This window comes from Dromiciops gliroides, chromosome 4, assembly GCF_019393635.1.
Source record: "Dromiciops gliroides isolate mDroGli1 chromosome 4, mDroGli1.pri, whole genome shotgun sequence".
In the NCBI taxonomy this organism is placed as follows: Eukaryota; Metazoa; Chordata; class Mammalia; order Microbiotheria; family Microbiotheriidae; genus Dromiciops; species Dromiciops gliroides.
Window position 1 is genome coordinate 400,385,085 of NC_057864.1, and position 24,708 is coordinate 400,409,792.

The window sequence follows — 24,708 nt, forward strand, 5'->3', positions numbered from 1 at the left end:
CACTTATTTCACCATCATACAACCTTTCTTGTTAGTTGTGGGGTAGTACACATTCCTATAAAATTCCAAATCCAAGGTTAGCCACTTCATAAAGATTTATTAAGTACTTATTTTGTGCTCAGCTGTGCTAAGTGCAGAGGATACAAAAAAAGGGGCAAAACGGCAGGCACCCATTCTAATAGAGGAGACAACAGGTACCTGTGGATACAAGAGATATACAGTGTGGATGGAATGTAGTTTCAGAAGGAAGGCACTAGTGGTAGTGAGGATCATGAAAGGCCTTTTGTAGCAGAGCCTTTAAGGAAACCAGAGTCTCTAAGAGATGAAGTGAGGAGGGAGAGCGGTTCAGGCATGGTGTACAGGTGGTACAAAAGCATGATGTTGGAAGGTGGTGTGTCCTGTGAGAGAAAGTATAAGGAGATCAGTGTAGTGTAATGGCAGAATGCATGGAAGGCAGCAAGTGCGAGAAAGTCAGTGAGGTCTGTTTTAGACATAGTTTAAGATGCCTCTTGGACATCCATTTTGAGATGTCCAAGGCACAATTGGAGATGTGTGACTATAGCTCAGGAGGAAGACTAGAACTGGCCGTAAAAGTCTATAAATCATCTGCATAGAGATGATAATTGAACTCATGGGTCCTGATGAGCTAGCTCACCAAGTGAGGGTAGTATAGAGAGAAAAGAGAAGAGGGCCCAGGACAGACAGAACTCTGGTGGCATGGAGGATGAACCATAGAAGGAGGCTGAAGAGGAGTTGAGTAGATGAGAGGAGAGCCACAAAGGAGCTGCAAAGTCATGAAAACCTAGAAAATAGAAAGTAGCCAGGAGGAAAGGGCAAACTACCATGTCAAATGCTGCAAAGTTCATTGAGTAAAGACCTTTAGATCTGGCAATTAAGAGATCATTGGTAACTTTGGAGAGTTAGAAACCAGATTGCAAAGCATTTAGAATCTTGGGAAGGCTGAAGAAGTAGAGGCATTGAGTACGGATGACTTTCTCAAGGAGTTTAGCCAGGAAGGGGGATTTAGGGATATAGGACAATAAATAGCAGGTATGGAAGGATGAAGTAAGGGTTTCAAGGGAGAGACATGGACATATTTGTAGGCAGCAGGGAAGGAACCAGTAGCTAGGTAGAGTATGAAGATAAAACAGAAAGTAGAGATGATGGTGGGAACAATTTGCTGGAAAGTCCGAGAGGGGATAGGATCAAGGGTGCGTGCATGTTTATAGTAGACACTTAACAAATGCTTTTTAAGTTTACTTGGTGGTCTTTCATTGGCAAGAAGGGCCACTCCTTCACCTGAGATCTTGGTGAAGGAAAATATGGTGGAGGTATATGTCTGAATGATGAGATGAAGAGGAAGAGATTGAAGTGCTTTAGGTAAATGGTCTTGGTTTCTTCAGTGAAATATGTTGATGAGTTAAGAGAGAGTGGAGCAAGTACCATGAGATGTTTGAAGAGAAATGGGAAGATTTGTAACAGCTACTGAAGAGATGGGACAGTGAATTGTTTAGGGAGGAATAGAAGGCTGCAATGAATGCCCAATTGAGATTAGATAACATAAATTTGTAGTGGGTCCATGCAGCTTAGCTTTGTGATTTCCTTTACCTCCATTCCATAGCATGTGCATAGAAGCAAAGGAGGTATGGTGGGAGTAATCTGGGGCTTGTGCTTTGTAAGGGGTGATCAGACAGTACCAGGGAACAAGTGAATTGAGTGTAGAGCATAGTCTAGAGTTTAGCTGGTTCACTAAGAGGTCAAAATAGGGGAAGGTTGAAAAATATATTCAGTGTAGGGAAAGAACTGAGGGGTGGCGAGATTAGAGGTGATAGTGAAGATGAAGATGACTTAGAGGATGTAAGACATTGGGAAAGATGGAATGATACTTAGGCAGATGTCCTTTTAGAGGGAATTACCTCTAAAACAGAAGCTTCTTAGTAAGAACCAAACCACAGAGAGATTCTGTATAGCCATGCTATGACTGGACCAAGAATATATCTCTACCTCAAAAAACCTCATGTCAAAAAAAGAACCCCAGAACCTTTTCTTAAAAAAAATGAAATTGATCAGGTTACACTTAGTAAAAGATCCAGTTTGGGGGCAGCTGGATGGCACAGTAGATAAAGCATCAGCCCTGGATTCAGGAGGACCTGAGTTCAAATCTGGCCTCATACACTTGACATTTACTCGCTGTGTGACCTTGGGCAAGTCCCTTAACCTTCATTGCCCCCCCCCCCCCAAAGGATCAGGTTTTGAAGTACTGGTGCTGGTACAGTGACTTTTGAAAACTCAGTATACTTGATAATAATAAGTCCCATTTATATATGCAGTCAGTGCTACTGTAAAGTGGCATGTGTTTCTAAAAAATTACCGTGCTGTGCAGAATCTGACAATAAAAACCATAGGTTCTTTGGGGAACATGGGGCTAGGAGCATAGCACTCAGAAACCTTGTCAGGAACACATAGGAAAAATAGGAACCTAGTCCAGTTTTATGGTTGTTAAATGGTTGAGAAATACATGCATGTTCCATCAGATAGTGACGGTGCCTACCATGGCAGGCTGCTGTGGGCTGGGGCATCACAAGAGCTGTAGCTTGTGAGTTATTGGCAAGTGGTGAATGCTGTTTCAGGAGGATGAAATCCGGGACAAGGAAATGGCAGACCTCCCATTTTGCTTAGATTGATCCCTAATATAGCTCTCATGTTGGGACAAATTCATACTTTTAAAACAAGCGTTAGAGCAGAACTATTTCCCTGAGGTTTCCAGAATGCTTTCTTTTGCAGTAGGAAACACAAGTGTTGTTCCTATCCCATTTTACAAACCCCCCCCCCCCAAAAAAAAACAAAAAACAACAACAAAAAACCCTGAGGCACAGAGAGCTTAAGAGATTTGCTCAGGGGGGCAGCTAGGTGGCGCAGTGGATAGAGCACCGGCCCTGGAGTCAGGAGTACTTGAGTTCAAATCCGGCCTCAGACACTTAACACACACTTACTAGCTGTGTGACCCTGGGCAAGTCACTTAACCCCAATTGCCTCACTTAAAAAAAAAAAAAAGACATTTGCTCAGGGTTAACTCAACTAGTAAGGTTTGTTGGATATAGTCTGAAAGCTGGAAGCAATATTAGAGGCCATTCAATCCAACTGTCTCATTTTACAGAAAAAGAAACTGAGGTGGGCGGCTAGGTGGCGCAGTGGATAAAGCACCGACCCTGGAGTCAGGAGTACCTGAGTTCAAATCCGGCCTCAGACACTTGACACTTATAGCTGTGTGACCCTGGGCAAGTCACTTAACCCCCATTGCCCCGCAAAAAAAGAAAGAAAGAAAGAAACTGGGGTTCAGAGGGTTTAAATAATTTGCTCAGGATCATACGGGTAATAAATAAAGAATAATAAAATAAAGTAGTAAATAACAGGGCTGGGATTTGAACTTGGCTCTTCTTTGTTGAAGCTAGAACTTATAATTCCATTATTCTGACTGTCTCTCCCCATGATCCTGACCCTGTGAGTGAATCCTGGTAAATTTAGGTGAGAAGACCATATCTTTCATAGAGCAAACAAGCAAAAAACCAGGCATCATCAGAGATGACTTTAGAACAGCATACAGAATTAATGGTTCTGGATACAAACCAAATTGCAACTATTGAAAACATTTCCTTTGTTGTATGTTTTTATTTTGTGTGTTTCATCATTTTGCTATTTTCTACTCTTTTTTTTTGTTTGTTTGTTTCCTTTGCATTTTGCATTTTCTCTGGATTAAAAGTAGGACTCTTCCTCTTATTCCCAATCACTACAGGCTCAGAAAAGTGTGTTCAGGATCCATCCAATAAGGGAATGAAATTGATTGGAGCAGCTTGTCAGGCCCCCAGCCTTGTTACTGCTGCATAATTTAATTTATACCATCAGAGGAATTATTTCTATTTTCAGAACAATAACTGGAGCCTACATTGTGAAATGTAAAATGTACATCCTATATGTCAGGGTGATTTGTTCAGTAGGATCAGGGAATGATGCTCTGTGGCTGACTGAGCTCTTTTCTTTTTCCCTCCTCTTTCCTCAGCTAAAGCCATTTCTTCTCAATTCAGGACCACTTTCTACCTATAATCAGCAGTTATGGCTGACGTGTGTTATTCAGCTGGATCAATCACATGGTAAGAGGACTAACCGGGGGATAGATTTTCTTTCTGTAAAGCATTGTATCCTAGTGCTACAAAGACTTAAAATGGCCCTCTTATGTGGGAAAACATTATTTGGAGGGGCAAAATCTATCACTGTTTATGAAATAATTCGCTTTTGAGTGTATTGCAGCTGATAGCCATGAGGGATGGGAGTGTATCTTTCTAATGCAATTTGAGATAAATTCAATAGCACCACCTTGAGATCACTGGGGCCCTTTGCAGTTTGCCATGCCAGTGCCATAACTGAGTCAACTAGCAAGTCTGATGTGAAGTTTGGTGCCCGTGATGGGACCTGGCAGCTTGTTGGCACACTCCTGATCTCCTTCTGTTTCATTTTCCTTTTTGTAGATACCACAATCCAGACAAGCTTTTCTATGACTGTGAAAGTAGACGGTGTGACCCAGCATGCAAGCAAGACATTTGTGCAGAACAAAGTTCATAATCGGACGAGGACCCTCAGCTGTGCAGGGGTATGTGCTCATGATGCTCAATGGGAATCGAATCCTTAACTGCAGCTCTTCCTTGTGTGTGATGTTTCATCTCCTGCCTACGTGTCGTTGCCAGAGTGATCTCGGACGAGGTCTTTTCTTCTCTCTCCTTTATAGAATCCTTAGCTTCTGCTTCCTAGACAAGGCCTATCTTCATTTCCATGAATCGTTAGTATTGTCTACCACTTGAAATTACTTTGTATTTACTTGCTGAGATACATGTTAGATCCCTCTAGAACAGGGCTTCTTAAACTTTTTCCACTCAACCCCTTTTTGCTGGAGAAATTTTGAAATGTTTTTTAATAAACATTTTTATTTAAAATTGTAAGTTCCAAATTTTATCTTTCCTTCCCCCTCCTGGAGGTGGTAAGCAATCAGATATAGGTTATACATTTGCAATTATGTAAAATATTACCGTTTTAGTCATTTTGTATAAGAAGACTCAAAAGAAAAAAAAAGAGTGAAAAATAGCATGCTTTAGTCTGTTCAATCAATATCAGTTCTTTCTTTGGAGGTGGATAATATGTTTTATCATTAGTCCTTTGGAATTGTCTTCACTGTATTTGGGGGGGTGGGCAGAGCAATGAGGGTTAAGTGACTTGCCCAGGGTCACACAGCTAGTAAGTGTCAGATGTCTGAGGTCAGATTTGAACTCAGATCCTCCTGAATCCAGGGCAGGTGCTTTATCCACTGTGCCACCTACCTGCCCTGTCTTCACTGTATTTCTGAAAATAATTAAGTCATTCACTGTTCTTCATCAAACAATATTGCTCTCACTGTGCACCATGTTCTCCTGGTTCTGCTCACTTCACTATAATACATTAGTTCATATAAGTCTGTCTAGACCTTCCCAAAATCATCCTGCTTATCATTTCTTATAGCACATTAATATTCCATTACCATTATATAGCACAGCTTGTTTAGCCATTCCCCAGTTGATGGGAAATTCCTTTGATTTCCAATTCTTAGCCACCACAAAAAGACCTGCTAGAAATATTTTTATACAAATAGGTCTTTTTTTCTCTTTTGGGGAATGTCTTTGGGATATAGTCCTAGCAGTGATATTGCTGGATCAAAGGGTATGCACCATTTGATAACCCTTTTGACATAATTCCAAATTGCTCTTCATCAAAATGGATTAGCATCCTAGTTTTCCCACATCCCTTCAACATCCAATATTTTCCTTTTTTGTTATATTTGCTACTCTGATAGGTGTGAGGTGGTACCTCAGAGTTGTTTTAATTTGCATTTTTCCCAAGAAATTTTTACTCGACCCCGGGTATATACATATATATAATAATAACAACCTTTTACTGTTCTATAGAACTGTGCTTATCCTTTGATACAGCAATACCACTGCTAGGTTTATATCCCAAAGGCATCCCCCCAAAAGAGAAAAAGACCTATTTGTACAAAAATATTTCTAGCAGCTCTTTTTGTGGTGGCTAAGAATTGGAAATCAAAAGAATGCCCATCAGTTGGGGAATGGCTAAACAAGCTGTGGTATATGATGGTGATGGAATATTATTGTGCTATAAGAAATGACAAGCAGGATGATTTCAGAAAGGCCTGGAAAGACTTATATGAACTGATGTATAATGAAGTGAGCAGAACCAGGAGAACATCATGTACAGAGACAGCAATATTGTTTAATGAAGAACTGTGAATGACTTAACTATTCTCAGCAGTACAATGATCCAAAACAATCCCAAAACAATGATGAAGCATACTATCCACTTCCAAAGAAAGAACTGATATTGATTGAACACAGACTGAAACTTGCTATTTTTCACTTTTTTCATTTTTTCTTTTACTCAAGTTTTCTTGTATAAAATTATTAATATGGTAATGTTTTACATAATTGCACATGTATAACCTATATCTGATTGCTTACAGCCTCAGGGGGGAGGGAGAGAAAGAGGGATAAAATTTGAAACTCAAAACTATAAATAAAAATGTTTATTATTAGAAAAAAATAAAAGAGGGAAGAATGCAAAAAAAAACCCCCAAAAACCCAACAAAACGAGTGAAACCCCTTTTCCCATAAACTTTTTTTTCTCTTTAAGTATCCATCTTAACCCTCTTAGTCTCTTACAGACTTAAATACATATCACTCTTACTGGCTATGCAGTGTAACAATACAAAGACATATTTAAATATGTCAGCAATGTATTAGCTATGAGGAAGATCACAGCTTACTTGTAACCATCAAATTCAGCTGTGGATTCTTCTACAGCCCACCATTGAATCCTCCCAGGATGACAAGTAATCTCCTCAATATTTTCAGAAGAGATTTCTCCCAGTTTGCCTTCTCCAGGTGATTCTCTCAAAATATGGCTTCGATCTTAGATCCCTCACAAAAGAAGTTCTCTTCGTTCCTTCCCTCTGTGCCTTACATACTCACTCTCCAGCTGAGGCAGTTAACTGTCATCGAATGGCAATTAAATTGTCTTACTCCAAGATGCTATTCCCTCTCTTGAAGATTCGGTAACAATATCTGAGGCCTCTAGGAAAGAGGCTGTCAGAGCTGGGTCTCCATCCACTCTGTTCGCAGCCCAGTCTGCTCTTCACCCTCAGCCTGAAGCCTTCCCTTCATAAAGAACTTCTGTTCCCATAGCTTATTTCTACACTAGTCTGCCTCTCAGCAGTCCAAAGAGAAATCAGTGAACATTTATTAACAGGTGTACTCTGAGCCAGCAGCTCTGCTAATTCTACATTCTATCCTGTTTCTTCAAATTATCTTTTGGTGTGTTTCTGTATAGACATTGTTCCATTTCAGTGAAGGTGTTTAGGGATACTTTCTGCTGTTGTCCATGTTCTGCTCAGCATCGCTTAGGTGTCACCTCTTATAGGAGGCCATTCTGGATTCCCGACTTCCCCCACTCAGTGGGGGGACTCTGCCTCTTGAAAATGCTTTGGCTGTATTTGCTGATCTCCATGTTACCAGACCAGCTGTGCTAATTCTCCTTGATATCTGCCACGAGTTCAGAGATACCATGTTCCCCTGGCTGTTATCCTATGTATAACTGTCTCCTCGGTCTCCTTTTCCCAATCTCATAAGGAAGAGGTTTCCCAGAATTTGTCTTTTGTCTTCTTTCTCCTTTGGCAATCTTATTCACTTCTATTGCTATCACCCCAATGCAGATGGTTTTCAAATTTATATTATAAATTCATTTATGTATTTTTTTCCTTGACCTTTCTTCCAAGCCCAGCTAGATGGTGCAGTGGATAGCATGCTGGGCCTGAACTCAGGAGGACTTGAATTGCACTCTCAGATATTTATTAGCTCTGTGTCCCAGGACAAGTCACCTAACCTCTGCCTCAGTTTCCCCCAAATGAGGATAATAATAGCAACTACCTCCCAGTGTCATTGTGATAATAAAATGAGATAAATATGTGTAAAATGCTGCTAGTTATTAGCACAATGCCTGGCACCATAGGTATAAATGTAAATCTTTCTCCTTTCCTTTCCTTTCCTCCTTTCCTTCTTTTCTGTCTGCATGCCTGCGTGCCTACTTACTTGCCCACCTATGGCATAGTAGAAAGAGCACTAGTTTAATGGAATTTTGTAGGACTGGACTTCCTTCATCTCCTACACTCCCCTTCCCCTCCTCCTCTGCCCCCAATTGAATGAACATTTCACATACATAGCATTTTGCTGGGGTTTTGTGCATTTCTCATATCCTGGACACCTTGCCCTTCCTTGAATCTCCATCATAATATTTGGGCAACCTCTGACCATATAAGTTAGTCATAGCTACTTGACCTTTGAAGGAATCGTTCTGTCCTTTGTTGGGAGCTAAGGTTTAATGACAGGTAGCAGAATGTGTTTCCTAGGTACCCATGAGAAGTCACAGAGCTTTCTTTTATAGATGTAGGACTGTCTCACCTTAATCCCCTTCCCTGTTCTTTCTGATGTTGCAGTGGCCTTGGGACAACTAACTCATTGGAATTATTGTGTTACTCAGGATAGCCTGGGACTCTGGTTTTGCTTATAAGTGAAAGGAGTGATTAATTCTGTCAATATTCACAGCCAAGCGCTGGGCTTGGAATCTGGAAGATTCATCTTCCTGAATTCAAATTGGGCCTCAGGCACTTCCTAGCTGTGTGACCCTGGGCAGGTCACTTAACTGTTTATCTCAGTTTCCTCATCTATAAAATGAGCTGGAGAAGGAAATGGCAAACCACTCTAGTATCTCTGCTAAGAAAACCCTAAATGGGGTCGCGCAGAGTCTTAAACGACTTGAGCAACAATTCTCAGCTTGTCCTTTTTTCCCTTTCCCTTATTTATTTGTTTGTTGTTGATTGAGGCCTGGCGGGAATACCCTTGACTAAGTGCTCCACCTTTCTTACTGGCTTCAAATCTCTGTCCTGCCGACCTCTAGGACAGATACAAACCTATAGACATATTGGGGCTAAGGTTCAGAGTGAGTTCTTCATTTTTACATAATAAACCCCAGCACACTTTGCAAACAGGCCCCGCTTATTCTTATGTGGCTTTTGTTGTTGGTATAGACCAGACTAGCTGCAGGTCAAGATGTAGGGTGTTTTAGTTTAGGGAAATCGAGATGTTGCGTTCTAACAAGGGAGACAAAATCAGCAAACTTAGAACTAACTGAAATTTACAATTGGCAGAATATATTTAGGAGGAAAAGGTCAAGCTGGAGCTAACTGATTCATCGTGGTACTTTGTTGATTGTTTAACTATTATACTTTGAGTAGTTCTACACCCCAGTGCATTAATTTATGAAATGTATGGAGGCAGCATGGGGTAGTGGATAGAGTGCATTTTGGATTCAAGAAGACCTGAAGACTGAAGGTTCAAGACTAGGTTCTGATGCATGGTAGCTCTACGATCCTGGATTAAAAAAAAATCTTAGCTTCTCAATACTCGAGGCAATTCTCTACGATTTTAAGTTCCACAATGGTTACTGGTTTACCTTGGTAGGAGTTTCCTCACTGTGAGTTCTTGATGAAATCACAAGTCTATACCAAAAAACTCCCCACCTTCATGTTGATATATTAATCCTAGAATCAAGAGAAACCATCTAGTCTAATCCCCCCCCTTTTTTTTTTTGGTGGGGCAATGGGGGGGTTAAGTGACTTGCCCAAGGTCACACAGCTAGTAAGTGTCAAGTGTCTGAGGCCGGATTTGAACTCAGGAACTCCTGAATCCAGGGCAGGTGCTTTATCCACTGCGCCACCTAGCCACCCTGACTGTACTTTCATCTTGCAGCCTACCCAGGGTTGGGGCACAAATGAACACTGAGGTGAGGTGCCAGTTCAGACCATCTAGTTATCTTCCATCACAAAGGAAGCTACTTATTGGTATAAAATTATATGGAGGAAAAAAGTTCTCGAAGTTCAAGGTTAAAGGGGGAAAGAGAGATGACAAACCCAAGAATGCATGGTATTTCTTAAAATGTGTATTAAGTGCAGTTCCCCAAGACAAGTACCAACAACTGTACTACTGTTTATAATTTTGAGAGGCTGAGTCTCAAGAAGCTATACATACTGTAATTTGCACTTTAAAAAAAAGCCACTTGGGGGCAGCTAGGTGTTGAAGTGGATGAAGCACCGGCCCTGGATTCAGGAGGACCTCAGTTCAAATCCAACCTCAGACACTTGACACTTACTAGCTGTGTGACCCTGAGCAAATAAATCACTTAACCCTCATTGCCCTGCAAAAAAAAGAAAAGCCACTCTTTTGTTCTTTCTTCCAAAATTTAGACTTAAGGAGACGTAATAGTCATGCAGGATGGGGGGGGAAGGTGGGGGGATAGGGGAAGGGGAGGGAAAGGGGAAAGAAATAAGCATTTAAATACCATTTACTTTGTGCCAGACACTGTGCTAAGCATTTTACAAACATTATGTCATTTGATCCTCACAACAACTCTGTGAGGTAGGTGGTGGTGTTACCACCATTTTGCAATTGAGGAAACTGAGGCAAACCAAGGTTACATGACTTGCCCAAGGTCATACAATGAATAAGTGTCTGATGCTGGATTTGAACTTAGGCTTCCTGACCTTAACGTACAGTGCTGTGTCCATTTCACTACCTTGTTGCCTCTCTGGCAGCTGGATATCAGTCTCTTTCTTCCTTACTGATGTTCCTACCAGTCCAGTTCTGATCCTCTGCCTTCTCTTTGAAATTTGACTCTTCATGAGTCCCCTCGCCTATAAAGTAGACCTTGGAAGTGGCAGCTTGAAGTAGCCAGGACTTCTGTTTTTACTTGCAGAAATGTGCTGAGATCATTGTGGCTCACCTTGGGTATCTGAATTACACTCAGTATACTGTCATCGTGGGATTTGAGGACATGAAAGCTCTGAACAGCCACATCAAAGATGTGAACTTCACAGTAAGTACGCCAGTGCATCACACATCCCCACCTCCCTCTGCTTTCTCGTGGGGCCTTTTGTGGGATGGAAATGTCTAAATTGGATTGATTCCGGCCAGCTGAAAGTATCAAGGGGGAAGAGCACTTTCCTGCCTAATTCTCAGGTCCTGTAAAAAAGACCAAAGCAAACAGGACAGTCAAGAGGCAGGACTGGCAGTGGACGCTTTGGTTCCTGGACATGAAGTTTCATGTAGGAAGGGTTGGATTATAAATTCAGGAGGAAGGAAACAAAGGTTTATTAAGCACTTACTGTGTGCCAGGCACTGTAGTAAGTGCTGGGGATAGGAATACAGACAAAAAGAGAGACAAGACCACACACCAAAGGGAGCGGAAAGGGGGAGGCGTGTGTGTGTGTGTGTGTGTGTGTGTGTGTGTGTGTGTGTGTGTGTAAGTAAGTGAAGGTATCCAGGGTGCTCAGCCTGAGAAAGAGCATGGCTATGAAGTCTGAATGCCTGAAATGGGCCCAGGAGGGGAGTGAAGGACAGCTTCAGTTCTTCCACAAAATGGAAACACTCAGCAGTGGGAGGAGGGGCTGGGCCTTACACAGTGACCTTCCAAGTGGAGGTTGGATGCTCCAGGGGGAGCAGGCCCCAGTGTTGTGGGAAGTTCCAGGATGAGGCAATGGCTTGGTGATAGAGTTCAGAAGCCAGGAATAATGTGTTCTGGTGGGTTTTTTCCAGATATTCCTTTGAGGTCTGTTTATTTCCCTTTAAATTATGGTGTTTCCCTGTTGAAATCTCTGAATGAAGAAATTAGGAGTTTGATCTGCGGGTCACAGCAGCTCTAGAGGGAAGCATAATTGACTACCCTTGTGGCCTCGGTGGCTTTCCTCTTCAGGGCAGAGTCTCTGAAGGTTGGATAAAAGCATCTGAAGAGCTGTGTGCAGTAATTAGCTTATTTATTCCTGGAGGTGTTTTCCAGTCAGCCTTCTTGGGGATTCCTTTATCCCAGAAGGATACAATTAGACCGAAAAGGTGTTGTGTTGGAGGTTGTCGTGACGGAGAATGGCTCAAAATGAGAAGTAAAATGCTGATTTCAAAAGGGATCTTCAGCCACAAGGAAATGAGCTGGTTCTCTTCCCTCAAAGAGTAAAGTGAAGACTTTTCCTGGAGTTGATGAATCCCAAAGGGACTTTGAAGCTGGAACCAGCAAAGTGACTGACACCTCTCAGGGCTTAACCCAGACTTTCTGAAATCTAAATATTCCATGGGAAAATATTCATTATGTCCAAAATAATCTTTGAAGTTCAAAAATTTTGAGGAGAATGTATTCTGGCACAGAAAGGACTGTTTCCAAGTTCTGGTCCTGACTTTGATATTAATGAATTGTATGACTCCTGGCAAATTATTTAACCTCTTTGAGCCTCTCTTTGTTCATCTGTAAAATAAATCCCTTACATTTCTAACATCCTCTGACTTCAGGCAGCTAAGTGAGGACCTAATTTGCATTCCATGGGGTTGTGATGATGAATTCTGATGCCCACAGCCCAAGTGAGCACAGATAACTACCTGTTCTTGCACTTACATCTTGCAACCTACCCAGGGTTGGGGCACAAATGAACACTCAGATGAGGTGCCAGTTCAGACCGTCTAGTTATCTCCCATCACAAAGGAAGCTACTTATTGGTATAAAGTTAGATGGAGGAAAAAAGTTCTCGAAGTTCAGGGTTAAAGGGGGAAGGAGAGATAACAAACCCAAGAATGCATGGTATTTCTTAAAATGTGTATTAAGTGCAGTTCCCCAAGACAAGTACCAACAACACTGCTCCTTGACTTTTCTCCTGCCTTCCCCTTCCACCGTCACCCTCCCTTTCCTTTTCCTTTCTGTATCTCTCCATTAAGTGAGAATTTGGAGAGAAAATAGCTTCTGCACTGTTACTCATAAAGTTGAGTATGTAGAAGCAGGACTTCATTTGTTTTTAAATTTTTGTGAGAAGCAGGACGTTTTACCCTTACATGCTTGCCTGCTCCTGAGACAGGGAAATTTTGGCTTTGCTTTTCTCCTGTTTTGGGGGGTAGGAGACTTTGATTCTCCTTTTTTAAAAAGTAAAAAATGTGATGCTAAGCACCTTTACAGAAAATCCATGGTAGTTAATGGTAGCACTTTCTGTCATTTATTAAGTATTAATGATATCCTTAAAGGCAAAATGACTGTAGTAAGAGAGCTACCACCCTTGGGTTTGCGTACTCCATATGCATCTGGTGGTAACTTATTACAACTGTATGCATGGTGTTGACATCTGTGGTTGGGGTAGACATTTGGTGATTAATACAGGCGATTTTGCAATGGGACTAGAGTGCTGGCCTCACAGTTAGGAAGGCATGGGGAATAATTCACCCCAGGCACACAAGCTAGCACACAGGCACACCCTGGATAGGTCACTTCACCTTTTAGTGCCCCAGCTTATTCCATAAGACTATGAGTTGCAGGTTAAATGACACTCTTTGTATGTTAACATATACTAACTGAGAGTTTCCTATATCAGTGAAATTATAGGTCCATTCACCACCATTACCCCTACCCCCAGAGAGGAAGGAAGGAAGGGGAAAAAAAGCTACTTGGTGATCAGACAGAACCAGCCACAGTCCTGCCTCTTGCACACTGGTGCCAGAGCATTGTGCAGTAGCATTCCATTTCTATAGAATGTCCATATAGTGTAAGGGAAGAGAGCCAGTAATGCTCATGTTTATCGAGGTTTCTTCATATTAGCATCTGTGCTGTAGCAAAGGGCCTCTGTTTTCCCCCTAGGTTTTTGTGGTATTGCTACTAAGTGGGGCAGCTGTGTCGAGAAGTTGTCCTGTTGTGCCAAGTGCCGGTATGCTGAGGCTCTTGGCCGATGTTTACTGATTAATGGAAGAAATTATTGGCCTTCTCTAAAGGGCAGGCAGAGTCCATTTTCTGGTGAAATACTTACCGTACAAGTGCTCTTAGTATATGGAAATTTAAATAATGCCACATCCGCATGAGCGGTGATCTGCCAAAGTCAGGGTAGTGCAGTGGAAAGAATGCTTAGTTTATACTCAGAGGACCTGAGTTTTACTGCCAGCACTGCCACTGAGAGCTGTGTGATCTTAGACAAAATGCTTAAACCTTCTAGGCCTCAGTTTCCTCATCTATAAAATAAGGGAGTTGGCCTAAATGACCTGTAAAATAGATGACCTTTCATGTTCTAGATCTGTGCTCCTGTGAAATACCAGTTTTGAGTTATTTTCAGTTATGGCAGTTAAGATTTCTCTCTCTTTTTCCCCCTTTACAGTGGAGGACTTACAACCCATCCTTTTCTCAAGTGGAAATTTGGTTCCGATTTGTCTTCGTGGTGTTTACATTCATGGTCACTGTAAGTACTTGTCTGTCAGCCTATATTTGAGAAGTTTTTAAATGAAGATAGAATTAGGATAATTAGTGATTTTTTAAAAAAATGAACAACTTAAAAAGGTGTAAATTCTTTAGGATCTTCTACTAAATAGTATTTTGTAATGTGTTATTAGATATTTAATATATCTAGTAACAAACAGCAGTTCATTAAGGAAAAGAGTGCCCTCAAATAGTAACATGGTATCTTTTAATAAGGATTATGGTTTAATACAACTGTCGTTACCAGGAGATGCAGTATGGCATACTGGATAGAGAGCTGGCCAGAAAGATCTTGGACCAAGCCCCACATATGACATATATTATCTGGGTGACCCCAGGCCATTAATTTAACATCTCTTTAAGACTTAAGTTGTAGGAAGGGGGCTGGCCTGCATTGGTGGAGGGAATTTCCTTATTCAGAAATTTTCTGTAACGGTGAAATCATAAGTCCCATCCCTATGTTCTCCCTCTGTCCCTTCTAGGAAGGATTCTTTTTTTTTTTTAAACATATAAGGTATTTTTATTTTTATTTTTTCCATTACATGTAAAGATAGTTCTCAACTCTTGTTTATACAAGCTTTACAATTTCAGATTTTTCTCCCTCCCTCCCCTCTCCCCTAGACAGCAGGTAATCTGATATAGGTTATATCTGTATATCTATATATCTATATCTATATCTATATACATATACATATACATATACATATACATCTATACACACACACATATATATACACATAATAGCATTAATCCTATTTCTGCATTAGTCCTGTTATAAGAGAAAAAATCAGAGCAATGATGAGAAACCTCAAAATAGAAAAAAAAAAACAACAGCACCAAAAACAAAAGAAATAGTATGGTTCATTCAGCATCTATACTCCACAGTTCTTTTTTTTTTTTCCCTTGGATTTGGAGATCCTCTTCTATCATGAGTTCTCTTCTGTACCATTGCATTGGTGAGAAGAATATAGTCCATCACAGTAGATCAACACTCAATGTTGATGATACTGTGTACAATGTTCTTCTGGTTCTGCTCATCTTACTCATCATCAGCTCACGCAAGACCCTCCAGGTTTCTCTGAACTCCTCCTGCTCATCATTTCTTTTTTTTTTTTTATTAATAAAGTATTTTATTTTTTTCCGTTATATGTAAAGGTAGTTCTCAGCTTTTGTTTATACAACCTTTACAATTTCAGATTTTTCTCCCTCCCTCCCCCCGCCCCTAGACAGCAGGTAATCTGATATAGGTTATATATATATATATATATATATACACACACACATACACACATGCATACATATATATATACACACACACACATAATAACATTAATCCTATTTCTTCATTAGTCATGTTATAAGAGAAAAAAATCAGCTGCTCATCATTTCTTACAGCACAGTAGTATTCCATTGTATTCATATACCACGACTTGTCCAGCCATTCCCCAGTTGATGGGCACCCCCTCAACTTCCAATTCCTTGCTACCACGTAAAGAGCAGCTATAAATATTTTTGTACATGTGGGTCCCTTTCCCCTTTCCATGATTTCTTTGGGAAAAAGACCTAAAAGTGGTATTGCTGGGTCAAAGGGTATGCACAGCTTTATCGCCCTTTGGGCATAATTCCAAATTGCTCTCCAGAATGGTTGGATCAGTTCACAGCTCCACCAACAATGAATTAGTGTTCCAATTTTCCCACAGCTTCTCCAACATTTATTATTTTCCTTTTTTGTCATTTTAGCCAATCTGACAGGTGTCGGGTGGTACCTCAGAGTTGTTTTAATTTGCATCTCTCTAATCATTAGAGATTTAGAGCATTTTTTCATATGGGAATAGATAGCTTTGGTTTCTTCATCAGAAAACTGCCTGTTCATATCCTTTGACCATTTTTCAATTGGGGAATGACTTGGATTCTTATAAATTTGATTTAGTTCCCTATACATTTTAGAGATGAGGCCTTTATCAGAAGTACTGGCCACAAAAATTGTTTCCCAGCTTTCTGCCTCCCTTCTAATTTTGGATGCATTGCTTCTGTTTGTACAAAAATTTTTTAATTTAATATAATCAAAATCATCCATTTTGCATTTTATAATATACTCTATCTCTTGTTTGGTCATAAACTGTTTTCCTTTAGGAAGGATTCTTAATCTGTATTCTATGCAATAGTTTTTAAAATATGAGATATGTCATTTCAGTATAATTAGTTTCCTTTGTAATCCTGTGGATTTTATTTTATGTATTTTAAAACATTATTCTGAGGGCAGCTTCTTAGGCTTCACCAAACTGCCAGGGTCCATGACACAAAAAGAGGTGAAGAGCCCCACCCTCCAGTTGTTTTATAACTAGACTTTTAATGCTAAATTTTGAGGGGGGTGTTTATTCTTCTTATACTCAGTAATGGATAATCTCACCTGCCACAAAGGAAACATAGTGTACTTAAGATGAACTTGCTTCAAATCTGGATCCAACACATCTTGGCTTTCTGTTTGGCAAAGCTGGCAAGAGCTCCCAAACCAGAAGCTCTCTCCTTGGCTTGCTGTGGCAAATGAACCATTGAGTAGGGGTTCTAGAAAGCTTGCATTGCAGAGTCTTTGCCAGATTTGTTTCCTAAGTCAGAAAACATGTAGGGAACACAAACCATTTCTAGGAAAAGTATCCGAACTTGGACATAACAGGTGAACATAATGACCTATTCTTTGAAGTAAACACACAACTAATGGAAAGGGATATGTTCCTTCTAATAGAATGATATTCCCTGACACAGTAACATTGTAAGGGGTTGCGATTGAAGACTTTCAGTCTTTATTGTGTTTTTCCCCTGATATATGATGGGATCATTCCCTAGACACATCCAGTGATAGTGAATGTGCCTACCCTAGGTGCCACTAAAGGGAAGCTTGTTGCCTGGTAGACATGGGAAATTCATAAATTTCTTGATGAGTGGGCAACATGATGCAGTTCAGAGAATACTGGATTGGGAATCTGAGCCCCTGGGCTTCAATTCTATTTCACTTTTTTGCCCTGGTGTTATGGGGTCTTGGAGAGGGGCTGTGTGGTATAATGACTAGAGTGCTAGACTGGGAGTCAGGAAGACCTGTGTTCAAATCCTGCCTGTGATACTTATTAGTTGTGTGGTTCAGGGCTTGTCGCTTTCTCTCTCTCTCTCTCTCTCTCTCTCTCTCTCTCTCTCTTTTTTTTTTGTTTTTGCTTTTGTTTTTGTTTCTGTGTGAGGCAATTAAGGTTAAGTGACTTCCCAGGGTCACACAGCTAGTAAGTGTCAAGTGTCCGAGGCCAGATTTGAACCCAGGTACTCCTGACTCCAGGGCCAGTGCTCTATCCACTGCGCCATCTAGCTGCCCCAGGGCTTGTCACTTTCAATGACCTCATGGGTGCCTTTCATCTTTAAATCTATGGTTCTATGATTCTGTGATCTCTAATGTTCCTTCTCATTCTAAATCTGTGGCCATAGACTTGAGTTGGAAAGCACCTAAATGTGCTGTGTGAGTATGTTATAGGACTGTCATGTTAGATATCCCCTTATCATAGAACTCATTTGGTGGCAGTTGTTTGGGAGTTGAGAATATGTGCAAGAGAGACCAAGCTTCTGGTGAACTCACTTCTAAGGCTTGTTGTAAGAGCAATTCTAGAGAATGCAACATTGCCCCGATGCCTCCTTGGTCAGAAATGATCACTTTGGCCTTCTATACTTGTGACTAAGCTATAAAACAAGGCCTGTGCAGGTGTCTCTGATTGGGCTATATTAGTAGATGCTCAGTGTCCATCCCCCAGTGTCCCAGTCAGACCATTATTGGGAGTAATGGGTAGTATGTTTTGGAGAGGACATCCACTAGCCAGAACATCATAATGCCTAGGCTCTTATAACACTTTGTGGTTTCAAAAGTTCCTTCAACAGGGCTGTGAGGCAGATAGAAGGGTTCTTATTAACTTCATTTCATAGACAGAGAAACTGAGGCTCTGAGAAAGTAAGTGACTTTCCATGATCATATAACTACTAAGTGTATGAAGCAGGCTTCAAAGCCAGGTGTCCTGACTGGTTTTATAGCTGAGTCTGCCATTCCTTGCTGTCCAGATAAGGCTGAGGAGGATGATAAATGGACTGAAAATCATGCTGCCATACATGAGGGTACTTGAAAGGCAGGTAGAATGAGGTAGAAGTTATATTGTAGAAAATGAGAATCCACTGAAAATTGGATTTTGTTTTGTTTCTGGTGGACATCATCATTTATTCTTATTGGCCCAGTGGAAATCATTAGAAACCATTTTAAAAAGCAGAACAAAACATAAACCCTTGTCCTCATAGTCTTTGGGTTTTCAGTTCCATTAAATATATCATCTTGATGCTGTTTTGTGGCTAAGATTTTTGAACATTTTTTAAACTGTGGATTTCCTTACCTATGTGAGGAGAATGGACTAGCTTTCTGAAGTCTCCTCTAGTTCTAATGTGTATATGGAGACGTAGTTTTAGGACTGTCACTCCCTACCTGCAGATATTATACTTCCATTAATGAAGCTCATGGCCAACGAATACATTAGCTTTAGTGTTTCTAAATGTAAGTCATACAGTTTAGCTAACTATCATACATTTTTTTAAAAATTGTATTTATTTATTTTAGTTTTCAACATTAGATAAGATTTCCAATTTCCAATTTTTCTCCCTCCCTCACCTCCCTCCCTATCACAAAAAATTTTAAACTAAGAATACAAAGGTCTCTTCTTAACCCAAAGCTACTCTTTAAAAGTTACATAACCATATTTTTATGTATTAACTTAAAATTGCATTTTAAACACTTAGGCGGAAAGACAATGATTTTATACAGTATCTACCCTAGAGAGGCTGCGTAGTTTAGTGGGTTGGTCATTGGAGACCTAGCTCCCAGGCTCAAGCTCTACTTCTGACTTGCTGTAGGACTTTAAGTAAGTCCATTCCCCTCTCTGGGTCTGTTTCCTCAACTCTCAAGTAAAGAGGCTGGATTAAATGTGGTCCTGTGCTCCTGTGGGATCCTATATGGAGTCCAGTAAAGGCATAGTATCTTGGGATTCCCTGGGTATAGACCAGCAGCATGCTTCTGTTAATGCTGCTTGAGATTTCATTAGCTTTGGGGGGAGCTGCTTTCTTACATTGTTGACTGTTATTGAGCTTGAAGCCCACCAGATGGAGACTCGATAGTCATGTCCTACTGTTCTTTTAGTACTCTGGCATGTGGCTTGTCCAGGCCTGGTGACTTGAACTCATTGAGGGCAGTTAGGTGCTCTCTTTCTGTCTCCCCCTGTGATAAAAATTATTTGTAGTAAAGATTAATATCAAGTTTTAGCTGAATTATTTGGAAGGGGCCACACCTGGCTCACCCTGAGATTGCACATGCTACTGAGCAGCTTTTGAGGGAGGAAAACTCCACCGGAAGGGAGGCAACTTCTGGTGGGTGGGCGTTTAAAAGGTTTGGCTCTTTCGGCCTGGAAGGCAGTCTGATAGCACTTGGCTCAGTGGTGGGGTGTTTCGTGCTTGGTCTTGGGCGTGCTGGTTCTTGGCCCGTTGGGCAGTTCAGGATTGGTGAGTTTTATGAAGGAAAACCCTAAATTCCTTTGAACTAGCTTAATCTCTGGGATCACATAGGCTAAGCTTAGAGTTAGGACTGTCCATCTGTCTTTCTACTTCCTTATTTCCCTAATTGGTTTCACCTTTGTGGTCTAATTGATTCCCAAGCAATAAAACCTGATCCTTTATGAACTAAAGCTCAGAGGCTCCTTTTCTTATTAGCCTGGGAGGAATATATAAAAAGGAAAGTTCTCTACCTGTGTGACCTTGGGCAAGTCACTTAACCCTCATTGCCCCACAAAAATTAAAAATAAATAAATAAATATATAAAAGGGAAGTTCAAAGGGGAAATTAAACCTAAAAGAGTCCCTCATATTTCTGGGACCCCAGTATTAAGGCGAGTCACCCTAATATGCTCTGTATATCAAATTTTGGCCCTCACACCCCCTTCTCTTGGGTTTCAGTTTTCTTTTAACCATTTTCATTCAGTCCTTTCCAGTTCAAAGATAATTTTGCTTAGTAAATAGAAATGAAGTAAGAATTAAATTAATTCTGTTTTCACTCCACTGTTCCATTGACCTTATCACATCCTTCCGTCTTCCTCTTGTCCCTAACTTAGCTTTAGCTTAGTTTCAGTTTTAAAGTAGAAAAATGTAAATTAATTGCCACAAGGAGAACAAAAAATCTCAGAAAGTACTTTAGTCCTTGCCAAACTGAGAAAGATGGATGCTAAAGGCATCACTGGGATAGAATATAAACTTTTTTGGTAAAAGCTTTTGAAGGAGGGAAATAGATGATTATGAGCAGTACTGTCTCATAAAGCAGAGTAAAGCCCTAGAGTTTAAAGAAAGCTCAGCTAGATATCCAGCTAAGTAAGATTATCCCAAGGGAACTCAAGGATGAAAATGGAAGGACTTCAGACAGAAGGAAAAGATTTGCAAAAGTCATTATGACAAACTGTTTTCCCCATCAAAGACCATGGAACGGCCACATTTGGACCCTGATATCCCAGCGTGACACGTATTAGTATAGAAGGGAGAGAACTGGCATTGCAGAGAACAAAGATGGGGGAAACGGCTGAGCTGGATCAAATAGAGTGAGAGAAGATCAGTGCTGGAGGCAGCACAGTTGTGAGGGCATCGAGGGGCTGATGTGTGCAGTCTCAGAGGTGGAAAGATAAGCTGAGACCTTATTAATATAGGCAGAAAAATGGGTGACTAAAGAAGACTGTAACTGGCAGCTGCTATGCTTACTCTTCCATCTATGCAAAATCCAAGAGAGTTGCTTACACCAACCAGAAACCTCTTCACTAAGGATATCGATAGGGAACAAGCAATATTCAACAGGGGACCGTGTTGTTACCATTGCACAATTAACCCCCAAATGGAGAGGAATGTAAGGTCCCAATGTACTTGTTATATGTTATGATTATAGGCTCTTTAACAGCAAAGTATCTTGTACATAAAGATCATTGAAGATTTCTTGGAAGATACAACTCCAGAAAGAACCCTATTCAACATCACTCTGATAACAAACCTCAGATGAGCAATAAATAGGTAGATAGATGTATGCTTGCCAAAGACATTCACCACCATGATGGGAGAGGCTCAGTGCAGAATCCAAGTAGAAGAGGGATTCCCTATGGATGGTGAAATCCTTCAGGTAGTCTGATTTGCTAATGACATTGTACAGGGCCTTGATGCAATTAGTGTATTGCAGAGCCTTCTGGAAGAGCTCTGCAGTCAGACCTAGTGTTTCCTCAAGTGCTCTTGCTTGCTTGCTAGCTGTCTCTGTCTCTGTCTCTCTGTCTCTGTCTCTGTCTCTCTCTCTCTCTCACACTAGGTGTGTTTCCAAGTGCTCTGAGCATTTGGAGATTTTCTGAAGGAGGCATTTTGAAACCCCCTAAAGTGAGGTAGGTTCTAGGTCTGTTTATCTTAGGCTTTCCTGCAGGAGCCCTGATATTTCTTCTTCATGAGACCTGCTTAGGGAGCCCTGCCGATGGCTCTCTTGAAAGGCAAGGTGTCTCAATTAACTGAGAAATATCATGTAATCCTGGCCCTGCCATTTAGCATCTGGGCTTTTGAGTAAATATCCGTTCTTTCTTTGCTTGTTACATCTCTGAATCAGGAATAATGCTATCAGCCTGCCTCAGGAGGGAGATGGTGAGGGTTGATTATTTTGTTCCAAGTGATTTATGTTTGTTATATTTCAGGTTCTTTCTGTGTCCTTATGATAGCCATTTGTGTCCTGTCATGTTAAGGGGTCCCATTAGCAATAATTTCACCATCTTATCTCCATTGTACTCTAGGGATGACAGTACTTCATTTATCCCAGAACCAAACTCAGCAAGGTCTTAGCCTGACACTCAGACCATTGATTGATTCAGGAGACTAGAACAATAATAGGGCACGTGCTTCTCAGAAGAGAATGACGGCTGTAGTAAGCACCGTGACTGATAAGATTTGAGCAGAGATGTGGCTGTTTTCAGCAGTTAACCTGGGCTGTTGGTCTGCTTTGCAGTGCCTGTTTGCACATTCCCTCTGGAAATTCTCCATGAGAGACTGGGGGATTGAACAAAAGTGGATGTCCATATTGTTGCCCCTGCTACTGCTCTATAATGGTAGGTACCCCCCCCCCCATTTCTATGACTGACTTCAGCAAATCTCATCGAACGTACCTTCCTAAAATCTAGCACTGGAAGGGCCCTTAGAGGCCATTCAATCTCCTTCCTTTTAGGACCAGTTCATAGGCTCAGCAATAAGATATGCTCATCGTATGGTTACCCAGCCTGAATCCCTGATGCGTTGCCTCTTAGTGGTTCATGTTTAGCCCGACATGTACCTCGTAGTTATTATCCTTAACAAATGAGTGACATTTTTGGTAGTTAAAATTTGGAAGCGCTACAGACACAGCAGTTCTAGGAATTTTTGCTGAAGGTAGCCAAATGCTGCTGTCTGCTCATTACCTGCTCCAAAATGTCTATGCTCCTGGTGCTGACTGCATTCTGGATTCCCATGCCTGCAGTGAGGATCCAATGGTGACAGCATACGGCACTCAGTGATTATTGCTAGAACAATCTGTTAATTGGCTTTCAGGTTTTTAGAAAAAAATCAGAGCCTTTTGGATCAGCAGGGGGTGGGGGTGTGGGGGTGGAGGAGGTGGTGAATTGTCCCCATCCTTTGCCTACCTTCTTAATAATGATGAGAGAGAAGAAAAAAAAAGAGAAAAAAAATAATGATCAGAAAAAGCAACATGGTTTAGTAGAAAGGGCTCTGAACATGGAGTCATGTGGCCTTGGGCAAGTTACTTCTCCATGCCTCAGTTTCATAATTTCTAAAATGAGGATAACAACACTTATCATTGCCTGCTTTATCTCTGAGTTGTTATGAAGAAAGTGCTTTGTAAAGCACTTTATAAATGTGAGTTATTATTGGCCCTTTTGTAATGATGTGTTTTAATGTTGTCTTCCAGATCCGTTCTTCCCCCTCTCCTTCCTGGTAAACAGTTGGTTTCCTGGCATGCTGGATGACCTCTTCCAGTCTGTGTTCCTCTGTGCATTGTTACTCTTCTGGCTCTGTGTGTATCATGGGATCCGGGTACAGGTGAGCAGAGGACAGTCAGCCATCCTGCAGGAAGCTGCAAAAAGTCAGCCATTCATTTATTTCCTACTGCTAAACAGGTAGCATTTCAGCATTGGCTTTTTCCCCCCTCCTGCTCTGGGCTATCATGGCTTTTCTTTTTGCCTTTTTTTTTTTTTTTAATTTTATTTATTTAATTTTTTTGCGGGGCAATGGGGGTTAAGTGACTTGCCCAGGGTCACACAGCTAGTAAGTGTAGTGGCTGAGGCTGGATTTGAACTCAGGTACTCCTGAGTCCAGGGCCGATGCTCTATCCACTGAGCCACCTAGCTGCCCCTATCATGGCTTTTCAAGGACAAGTACGTCTATAGGGACAATTTTCAGTGTTCTATTTAACGCATTGTAAAAACAAGATGAATGTTAAATCATGATAATCTAAAATTACCTAAAGGCAAGTCTTTGCTAGAATTAATATTATTAATAAGAATTTCTCTTCTTTTTGTCTCAATAGGGAGAAAGAAAATGTTTAACATTCTATTTTCCTAAATTCTTCATTGTTGGACTACTATGGTTGGCTTCTGTCACATTAGGAATATGGCAAACGTAAGTAATTTGATCTAATGCTAAATGCAATACCCAAATGTCCTTGAGAAAGGAAGACAGCCATCATAAAGATCTGTAGCCTCTGTATGTTGCTAGGTCATCTAAAAGGAATCTGCTGGAATACATTTTATACCTGATCCAAATGACTGTTTTATTCTTAGAACTGAAGGCACACGTGAGGCAGTGGTAGGCAGAGATGGAGAAGAACAGTTTCATTTTGGGTCTCTGATATAAGACAAGGCAAAATGCTTTATTTTAGAAAACATGTGAAACTGGTCCCATGTCAGTCACTCATGTTTTGGGCTTTGTCTTGTTCTTCTTTCAGTCAGATTACTGTGGGTGTTTCTTTATTAGTATTTATGCCCTTACATAAACATAGTACAGCCGTGGAGTTCTTTTTTATAGCTTGGGCAGTATAGATACTCAGGATAGCATGCTTTGGCCAGTGTTGTATCCAATCCGATGTCATAGCAAGTGTTGTTACAGAGTTCTAAACTCATTTTCACTATTTACTCCCTTTAGTTCTTATTTGTCTATAAAAGATCATTATTGTTAGCCA

At 40.8% G+C, this 24,708-nt stretch overlaps 1 protein-coding gene across 5 annotated transcripts in view; it reads left to right on the top strand.

Annotated features, from left to right (window-relative positions):
* TMEM181 (transmembrane protein 181) overlaps positions 1-24,708 on the top strand; it is a 100,304-nt gene that overhangs the window by 59,360 nt on the left and 16,236 nt on the right. For all 5 annotated transcript variants that reach the window (XM_044000872.1, XM_044000873.1, XM_044000876.1 and 2 more), the window contains 7 exons: positions 4,058-4,148; positions 4,524-4,645; positions 10,903-11,022; positions 14,318-14,398; positions 22,489-22,588; positions 23,440-23,570; positions 24,058-24,149. In XM_044000872.1, the coding sequence (XP_043856807.1) occupies positions 4,058-4,148; positions 4,524-4,645; positions 10,903-11,022; positions 14,318-14,398; positions 22,489-22,588; positions 23,440-23,570; positions 24,058-24,149 (737 nt within the window). The remainder of the gene's footprint in view (positions 1-4,057; positions 4,149-4,523; positions 4,646-10,902; positions 11,023-14,317; positions 14,399-22,488; positions 22,589-23,439; positions 23,571-24,057; positions 24,150-24,708) is intronic.